Raw genomic sequence first — 9,236 nt, 5'->3', positions numbered from 1 at the left:
GGGGGCGGGGGCGGGGAGATCTGGATGATGGTCGACGGGTTCGGGTCCATTTTCCGCATGTCAGCGAACGCGGTGCTCCACAAGGTGGTGCTGGTGTTCATTAAAAATCAGCGAAAATTATATACAGCTAGGTCGTAACGGTGCAGATTAACACGCGCGAATAAGACGAGCAGACGAATTTTCCTTTTCTGGGAACAACCGGCATGATACAATGCATTCCTGGCCCGGCGAGAACAATGCCACGCCACACTGGCACGCGTCCAGCCGTTGCGTGCGGCGCGGCGCGGTTCGATTTGGCGAATTACACAGTCGGATTATTCGTCCGTACTTGGTACTTTTAATTTACACATGTACATGTGTAGTTTAATGTATGTACGCATCTACGGTGTACCTCGTTAATTATTAATGTTGTACATATAGATATCACGTACCTTTTGGATAATTTTACACTTGTACATAATAATAATTATGCTGTTTTTCTTATCGCTAACTACTGTGACCTTTCGATGTATACGAAAATACGCTATTAAATTGTATACATTATTTGTACATTTATAATAATATTATCGACAAGCGCAACTGTATACTCGTACCGGAGCAAACTACATCGTTAATTATTGTACGGATCATTAATTTTTGTCATCTATAATATTTTTGTTATCTACAGTATTTTTGTTATCTATAATTTGTGTTATCTGTAATATTTTCTAATACGAGTTATCAGTTATGTATAATATTTTTGTTATCTTAAGTATTATTGTTATCTATAACATCTATCTATTATTTTTGTTATCTATAATTTTTGTTATCTATAATATCTCGTATGGTACGGAAATGTTCGTATGGTACGGAATTGTTCAGTGTAGAAATGAACTTTCTTGGGAAATTAATAATAATCGTAATACAGCAGCGATTGTAGAACGTGCCACAACAGCACCGATAATCAACATTATTCTGGTACTGATTAGTAACAAGATAATAACAAACTATTCATGTACATAATACGGAATTTAATAGTATTAATATTTGGAATAAATAATAAACAAGTCAATTTATTATTACTGCGTCCAGTGATGACGACAGGAAAATTACAGCTGACAAAAACACCACAATTGTGCGCATCGAAGAAAACGTCCGCGTTAGCCGAGCCAAAAACCACAGGAACAACAATCGAATAAATAAATTAGCGCAACAAGAAAATTATCCCAAAAAAACATTTCGAAGCTGAGCGCAACAGTGAGGATTCGCAGGGAGAACGGATTGCATTGATTAATAATAATATTAACAGGAAATTGGTACAAAAATATACTACAGTGATATTGATTTTCAATGATTTTAAGCATCGACGACGGCGGTGAGTTGGGCGCTCTCCAGCACGGCGTTGGTCGGGTCGCCGGATGTCTCTTGTTTAACGGACAACTTGCCGCTTTTCGGCAGCAGGAAGATGAGGCTGCCGATCAGCGCCGCGACGATCCACAACGCGCCGGAACTGTAGAAGGCCGGCGCGCCGCTGATGATCTCTGCAGTGCAACCACGCATTTTAGTTTGTATTTATTCGTAATTTATTTTCGGCATTTAATTGAGCAATTCCATTAATTAATCAATTTATTTTTGTAATTTAATCTTGCAGTTTTAGTTAGCGTTTCACTAGCAACTGAATTCGGTAATTTAGTTCAATAAATTAATCGGGTTATTTGTTGCAGTAGTATGTTTTAGTATTTAATTAACAAATTAAAATAGTAAGTAAAATAAACGTAGATGAATAATTAGAGAAACTGTGGAAAATGAAATGAGCAAAATCCTCGTCGTACCGGCAATGGGCGGTCCGAGCATGCTGGCGATGCCGGCCAGCAGCTGCGTCTGTCCGAAGGCCAGCGGCAGTTGTTCCGGACCGAGTCGACTCGATAAAATCACCGCCATCAGCGAAATATACGGCGCTGCAAACGAAAAACCCGGCAATTTAATTTCCGTCATTTTGTTGATCAGTAATCGAATTTAACCGATAATAAACTAATTAATAAAGGTCACCGTAATAGTATTAACTGAATTCGATTGACTTTCCGACATTTATTTAATTTAATTTAACCAACGGTGAGTAATTGAATTTAACCGATAATAATTTAATTAACAAAGGTCACCGTAATAACAGTATCGATTTAATTGAATTAGTTAAAAAATTTTGCCGTTAGTATTAGTTGAATAAAGGTCACCGCGTCAGTTAATGAGTACGGACCGATGAAGAAGCCGTAGACGGCGCCGTCGACGAGCATGCCGGCGAAGGTGCCGCAGACCGGGAGCAGGCCCAGCCAGACGCCGCCCAGCAGGATGCAGGCGTTGTGCAGTTTCAGCGGATCCCAGCCGCTGCGGTCGATCACGGCGCCCCAAGCGATCCTCCCGGCTAAATTGGCGCAGTTCACCGCCGTCATCGTGTACGCCGAGGTGTCTTTCGTGATGCCGTACAGGCTCTGCGCCAGGTCCGGCAGGAAGAAGATAGGTGTCAACAGCGCCAACGAACCTATATTTGGATTTTAAATTATTTTCATTCCAATAAATTATATGTAGAATTATTAATTCGGTATTTATTTTGTTTATTTTATTTTAATTTCCAGTTTTTTTTTATTTTGGGGAAATTATAACACTTGTAACAGTCATCATATTCGGAAAATATAATAATAATATTAATTAATATTTTCTAAAATTAAAATTTGAATCAATTTAAGATAAATTTATTTTGAATTATTTATTTCAATCAACAACATTTAGAACACTTGAAGATGCGCAGTTTAATCTTTTACTATTTTTATATAATTTTAGTTGGAGAAACTGCTGGAAATCGATGCCGATTGAATAAAATTTAATGGATGAACTGTAGAAAATGCGGGTATACACCAGTAGAATAACTGAATATTTCATTTAATTCTTTAGAATAAAATCTGAAACAAATTATGGGAAAATATAATTTTAAAAATTGATTTGGTAAATATCAGGCATACTGACCGATGAAGCTGGCGATGCTGTAGAGGAGGAAGGCCGGATGCCGGTAGATGCTCAATCGCGTCATGTCGTGGAGGGCCTCCTTGACCAGCGGCGGCAGGCAGCCGCCCCCGCGCGGGCGGACGCTGAGCGGCTGCGTGTGGGCCTTGTGTTGCGGGTCGAACATGGCGGCGGCGGCGACGCAGCAGAGGAGCGCCACGCCGGCCAGGAAGAGCATGGTGCCCTGCCAGTGCCAGATGTGCAGCAGCGCCGTCACGATCAGCGGGAAGACCATGCCGCCCACGCTCGACCCGCACACCGTCAGGCCCACGGCCAGCGCGTTGCCCTCCTTGAAGTAGGCGCACACGTACATGATCGAGGGCGAATAAATCAGCCCGAATCCCATGCCTGTACAGAGAATATTTTTCTAATTATTCTAAATCTTTTTGAATATCTCTAATATTTTTTAGAATTATTTTCACATGTTTTATACACTCCCACACAATTATATAGATTTTTCCTATTAATTTCGAATTACTTTCACATAGTTGTATACGTAAAGGTCCGAACAACTATTTTAGAGTATTTTTAAAAATTTATACAAGTGTGGAAAATATATGAGCATGTCGAAATAATGCGGAAAAACTATAGAAAAGACCCATTAAATTATTGTTAAAATGTTTTTCGATATTGTCAAACAATTATTTGTAGTTTTGTTGCTGTAAATGCCGAATAAAGCTGCACATAAATTTAAAAAAAATGTCTGCTTGCCTCCAATGACGCCGTAGGTGACGATGAGGACGTAGAGATTATTGACGAAGAAGCTGACGGCGAAGCCGGACGCGGCGATGAGGGAGCCGCTGAAGATGATCAACCGGTAGCCGAAGGTGTCGGCCAGCGAGCAGGCGATGGGGCCTGCCAGCACCGCAAAGGTCATTTTATTTATACATCCATTTTCGACGAATAATTTTAAATTGATAAATTATTAGTGATTATCTGTAATTAAATTGTTAAATAAATATACCCATGAGGAGGTAGACGCCGTAGAGGAAGCTGCCGACGAGGGAGGTCAGGGACGACGACAGGCACTGACCGGTGCTGGTGCCGTTGCCGGCTTCCTTCTGGCAGTCGGCGGTGACCTCGCGGAAGTTGTCGAGGAACATGCTGATGGAGCCGGCCACGCCGTCCACCACGAAGGAGCAGAAGAAGGCCGCCGCCACGATCACCCACCCGTAGACACGACGGCGCCCGCTCGCCACCACCCGCGACGTCAACGTCACCGCACCCGCCTCCGCATCTACGAAAACAGCCCATACCGGTAAGTATTTATTACTGACGCTTGCGTTCTACGTCGTACGAGATAAAAAGGCGCAATAGAAAGTAAACAAATCGTCACTGTACCGCGACGATCCAAATATCTACCGGCAATCTGCGCGACCGATTGCATCAGCTGTTTACAGAAAATTTACCGGTATACAGTCTGCATTCGCTCTGGTTTCTGGCGCATGATTACATAATTGTATTTGCAGCCACAGGCTGAGTTTGCGGATGTAGACATCAACAAATCAACGATTTAAATTAACACTTAGCTAATTATGTGAAATATGTGAAATAAAATTAATTTAAAAAAATTTTAATAAAAGAATCAGATAATAAAATACACAGAATAATGGTGTATCCAGAATCAGAATCGAACAGCATGGAAGAAGAAGGAATGCGCTGCATTCTTGCGGCGTGCACCCGGCACGCCTCCTGCTGCTGTTTCCTGGCCAACACGACCGTTGTTGACGTTGTGCGAATACCGGGACAATGATTTTGTGGTTACGGAATTCAACAGGAATTAATCTGGCAGTTACTCCGCAGTTTCGCAGCGCAGCACGCTATCTGGGAATCGATCGATAGTTCGATTCGCAGCCGGATTTTAAACAACACTTTGGTGATGCGGGAATATTCCGCACTGTACTTTACGTTACTAAAAATGCTGGTTACCTTCATTAATCCTCAGTATGATTAAATAAAAGTATAAAAGCAGCTAAAATGTATGTTTGTATAAAAGCTAAAAATTAATATCCCAAAAAAATTATTTTTATTACAATTAATAAAATCTGCAGCTGCAGGTTTTTTTTACGCAATTAATTACTCGTTGAAAGTAGAACAAAATGTTCAAATGTTGTAAAAAAATTTTAAAATACGAATGAAAAATAAAACAAAATATAAATAATACAAATAAATAAATGTTAATAAGATGAACAAGTATAAATGATATTTAAACTTAAATGACAAGTGGAACAGATATAAACCATAAAGAAACCTAGAAAATACCGAATCAAATAGACTTAAATTGCGCAGGTTCCCACGCATGACGGTACGTGGTGGGAAAACGAGACCGATTGTCTACGCAATAAAATCATCGAGGAGTTAATTAATTAATCTGCACCGACCTGGATCAACTCCGGACGTCATGATGGCGCGCAGTCCTTCGCACTCTGTCACAGGCAGTTCAGTAGGCGCTTATCGTACGCAAGTCGTTCACCTTGCTTCAACACGAACCACGCTCAACGCTGCACGGTTTATCCGCTTGCGCAATCTCCTTCAGTTCACTACGAGGACAAAACCGGTTATCAAAACTAACAATTTCTCCATAACAAACCCGACCATTCCATACCCGAGTTGCTCCGTTAAGACTCGACGTACCTTGGTGAAAAATCCAAGGAGCAGAAAATCGAATTGGTGTGGAAAAAATGCTGGCTGATTGATTGTTGACAACTGACTAGTCAATACTCGGCTGCACAATGCATACCTGCTCTTCACGTCATTGAACGGCTGCAAATTTTTAATCCGATTCGTACTTCAAATGAACGCGTACGACGCCAGTGCTGCCAGAGTGCAGACGCATCCGGGAGCGGTCGTACAAGTACGTACACGGTGCAGCTGTCAGGTGCGTACGACGACGCAGCGTTCTCTGTTCTCTCTGTCTGCGCTGCAGACGTAAACATCGCGGGCTGATGCAATACTTGAAGCAGATTGCAATCTGCACCTCTTGCGCAACTGGCTTAACGCCGGCTCGAAGTGACGCCACACAGGGCAATCAAGCGTCATCATCAGCAACAAATTTATAACAACAAACCTTATCATTCTGCAATATCAACCATAACACTGTACAAACATTGAAACACGAAACGGTTGTGTCGGTACAGTCAGTGTTGTTTTCCGCTGCGGTTAACACGCAGCTTTCGAGTATTAGTCAAATTTCCGGTGTAATTCAAATGTTATTTTTAAACTTGTTCTTTCAGATTTTTATAGAGGAATCTATCCAATTCAATGCGATTCAATTTGATTGATGGAGTTTACTGTAATTGTTTAAAACAACGATACATCGGTAATTATCAATATTTTTCTGTATATAACAGAAAACATTGTCGGAAAAATAAATTTTGTAAATTAGGAAAAGCTGGTTTTAATTACAAATCAATTTTTTTTAAATATCAGATTCCGTTTTCAACCAAGTATTATTTCCAAGCACTTAAAAAACGGCCCAAAATTCTTTGAATTTTAGCACTAACAAGAAACACAACCATGTATACGCGCATAAAATCACATAATTAAAACACATAATTTTAATGCAATACATATAAATTTAAAACGGTTTTCGTCAGCATACAGATCATATAAGTAGCTAATAATTAATGTTAATGCAGATCTAGAGCGATGCGCAGGAAGCCAGTTTACTACAGTGCCATCCATGTTGGCTGCCGTTATATATGGACGAAGTTCGAGCGTCCGTGTCATTCGGGCTGGCGCGAATCATCCTTGATCACGTAGCGACGGAACAGCGTGTTGACCGGCAGGATGATGGCGTTGGTGAGGAATCCGCGCAATAAAAGCGGACACAAACCCCGGGCGAAGACGCGCAGCTTCTCCTGGCGCGCACTCTCCAGCGCGCAGTGCGTGGCCGACCGGAAACGGGGCCGGGCGGGGTCGTCCATCTGGAAGCGCGTCTTGACGACGTCCTGCGGGAAGGAGGCCAGCCAGGAGATGCTGCCGGCCAGTCCGCCCGCCAGCATCAGCCACGGGACGCTCAAGTCATCGGGGTGGCCGCCGGCGGGGGTCAGCAGCCGGCGGAGGTATTCGTACGGCAGGAAGTATGCGCCGAAGCCGGGGATGTCGCGGAGTAGCGTCACGTTGAAGCCGCGGTAGACGGCGCGTAGGCCGTGGGCGCGGTACACTTGGCGGAGGTACTGCGTTGGGGAGCGGTGCAACGGCTGACCGGAAGTGTCTGCAAAAGGTCAACAAATTTATATATACATTAAGTTTGATGTATATATACATGTATATATAGGCATATATATAGTGCATAATGTGCATAGACAGAATATATATATGCCCATGCATATAAGTGTATATATGTTTACGTATACTTATGAATATATGCGGCTTACCGGAAGTGGCTGCAAAAGGTCAGTGCAAACATAGTAAATGAATATATGCATGCATGTAAAAATATAGATATGTACACATATTATACGTACATAAATTTATGTGCATATTTAGTGCACATATGTATATGTATACAGTACGTGAATAATAGTGAGTATATGTGTGTTAATAACGCGTTTATTTATGTGAATATAATACGTACTTAATTAATATCGTGTACATATTTATATACGTGTATGCTGCGATAAAATGTGACCATGCTTTCTTAGTTGATGGAGCAATTTGTCTGGTTAATTCCGATAACGAATGAGACTCTACATAACCGGCTGCTTACCCGTTATTCCCTGCACCTGCATGCGCGTCTTGGCCAGCTCCAGCGGACAGGCCAGCAGACTCTGCGCCGCGCCGGCCACCATCCCGGCCAGCGACTGGTTCGCCAGGCTGTCGCCGCCCCCGGGCAGCAGGCGCAGCACGTTGCCCTGCACGCCGAAGATGAGCGCGTTGACGGCTACGACGCCGTGCAGCGGACTGCTCATCCCCTTGTACAGCCCGGCCACGCCCTCGCTGCGCACCATCTTGACGAAGCAGTGCAGGGTGCCGGTGTATAGGGGCCGCGTGGCCGGCTGCGTCTGCAGGCGCACCTTCACCGTGTCCAGCGGCTGCATAAAAAACAAAACAAAACGGATAAAATTAATAGTACGTATAGAAATACTTCTATAGATATATACTGTATGTTATTTAAATGTTGATGTTTTTTAATTCAGATTTATGTCAGAAACGTGCAGGTCACAGCAATAATAAAAACAATCGCGATAATAAGTGAGCTTTTAAAATTAATTATGGCTGTTTGGAATAACGCGATACGCATTACGCAAGATTAATATGTACTCACGTGACCGGAAACGATCTGTGCCGCACCGCTGACACACCCACCAACGAATTCTCCCATCTGCGGATTCATTATTAATTAAAAACAGGTAATTAACAGCTGTGTAATAATCTGGCTGCGGCAAATGTAACGGATAGTATATCACGACAATTTGACGATCAGCTAAGGGAAATTCTGGGTAAATGTAATCCGGAAACAACCTGAACCTAGTGGATCTGGTATTCTGCAGCTCCGCCGTAACGTAACACTGCCAATCCGCCCTCGACAACGGAGCACGCAGCGTTCTTTGTCAGCCCGGTTATCAACTGCGTATCGGACGAATCTATATTCCTAATATATATGCCGAAGGCGGAAGAATGCGGCTTTACGTTCTTCGCCGCGTCAGCTATGCATACAACGCAGTGGGATGAGGGTATACCGGCCTTTGTTGACATCATTCCTGGCCTATCTGGGATCACACTGAGATCAGCATGCACGCGACCGGCTGTCATTTCGCGCTCCTAACTTGTCGGTGAGTCAGGGCCGCGCGGAGGTGTGTATTCGACGGCGGTGCAGCCGATTGGACGCCGGCCAGTGTCGCCGGTAGTTGGCTGTATGCCCGGCTAGAGTTGCATCATATCGTGACAACGTATAGTACGTGTCCTTGCCGGTAGTTTTCTTTTGCTGGGTTAATATTCGCTTTAACATAAGTTAAACGCAGAATTACGCAGTTCATCATGTCAACACATAGTACACTTTGTCCAGCCTCTTACCACATCCTTGCCGGTTGTCATCCGAGTCTGACGGCACATTTATTCGCAACGAACGATGCCATTTTTTGCCATATATAGTTATGTACGAGGCTCTTACTTTTAATAAGCATCACATACAAGTACATACTGAGTACTAAAACAGAATTCATAACAAAAACACTTCTTCAATGCTATCCTGCTCGGGG

The 9,236-nt window shown here is 43.0% G+C and overlaps 2 protein-coding genes across 3 annotated transcripts; both read right to left on the bottom strand.

Moving 5' to 3' along the window:
• Window positions 1-1,028: 1,028 nt before the first annotated feature.
• Window positions 1,029-5,821, bottom strand: LOC129592420 (monocarboxylate transporter 12-like). 2 transcript variants are annotated; one of them, XM_055488448.1, is made up of 8 exons: window positions 5,668-5,821; window positions 5,415-5,573; window positions 3,998-4,270; window positions 3,745-3,888; window positions 2,998-3,381; window positions 2,234-2,515; window positions 1,812-1,937; window positions 1,029-1,520 (listed from the first exon to the last, which is right to left on the bottom strand). In XM_055488448.1, the coding sequence occupies exons 2-8, from the start codon at window positions 5,434-5,436 to the stop codon at window positions 1,336-1,338; spliced, it is 1,416 nt and encodes a 471-aa protein (XP_055344423.1). In that variant the 5' UTR covers window positions 5,437-5,573; window positions 5,668-5,821; the 3' UTR covers window positions 1,029-1,335. The 2 variants fall into 2 exon arrangements, with proteins under 2 accessions (XP_055344423.1, XP_055344424.1); XM_055488449.1 differs by having other exon boundaries at window positions 5,639-5,795.
• Window positions 5,822-6,499: 678 nt separating this feature from the next.
• Window positions 6,500-8,584, bottom strand: LOC129592351 (mitochondrial basic amino acids transporter-like). The gene is made up of 3 exons (XM_055488362.1): window positions 8,303-8,584; window positions 7,745-8,069; window positions 6,500-7,249 (listed from the first exon to the last, which is right to left on the bottom strand). The coding sequence occupies exons 1-3, from the start codon at window positions 8,369-8,371 to the stop codon at window positions 6,759-6,761; spliced, it is 885 nt and encodes a 294-aa protein (XP_055344337.1). The 5' UTR covers window positions 8,372-8,584; the 3' UTR covers window positions 6,500-6,758.
• Between the last annotated feature and the right edge of the window lie 652 nt (window positions 8,585-9,236).

Source organism: Paramacrobiotus metropolitanus, unplaced genomic scaffold, assembly GCF_019649055.1.
Source record: "Paramacrobiotus metropolitanus isolate TYO unplaced genomic scaffold, Prichtersi_v1.0 Parri_scaffold0000052, whole genome shotgun sequence".
NCBI lineage: Eukaryota > Metazoa > Tardigrada > Eutardigrada > Parachela > Macrobiotidae > Paramacrobiotus > Paramacrobiotus metropolitanus.
Note: the sequence above shows the minus strand (reverse complement) of the source record. Positions and strands in the feature narration are given on the sequence as shown.

Bases quoted from the DNA above. Each gene is read 5' to 3' on its own strand.
- LOC129592420 (XM_055488448.1), bottom strand. From the start codon at position 5,436: ATGACGTCCGGAGTTGATCCAG. The intron at 3,889-3,997 runs GTATATTTATTT...CGGTGCTGGCAG, and splicing joins CGGCGTCTACCTCCTCATGG to GCCCCATCGCCTGCTCGCTG. The intron at 1,938-2,233 runs GTCCGTACTCAT...TTTCGTTTGCAG, and splicing joins CGTCTACGGCTTCTTCATCG to CGCCGTATATTTCGCTGATG.
- LOC129592351 (XM_055488362.1), bottom strand. From the start codon at position 8,371: ATGAATCCGCAGATGGGAGAATTCGTTGGTGGGTGTGTCAGCGGTGCG. The intron at 8,070-8,302 runs GTGAGTACATAT...TTTTTTATGCAG, and splicing joins CACAGATCGTTTCCGGTCAC to CCGCTGGACACGGTGAAGGT. The intron at 7,250-7,744 runs GTAAGCAGCCGG...GACCTTTTGCAG, and splicing joins GCAGGTGCAGGGAATAACGG to ACACTTCCGGTCAGCCGTTG.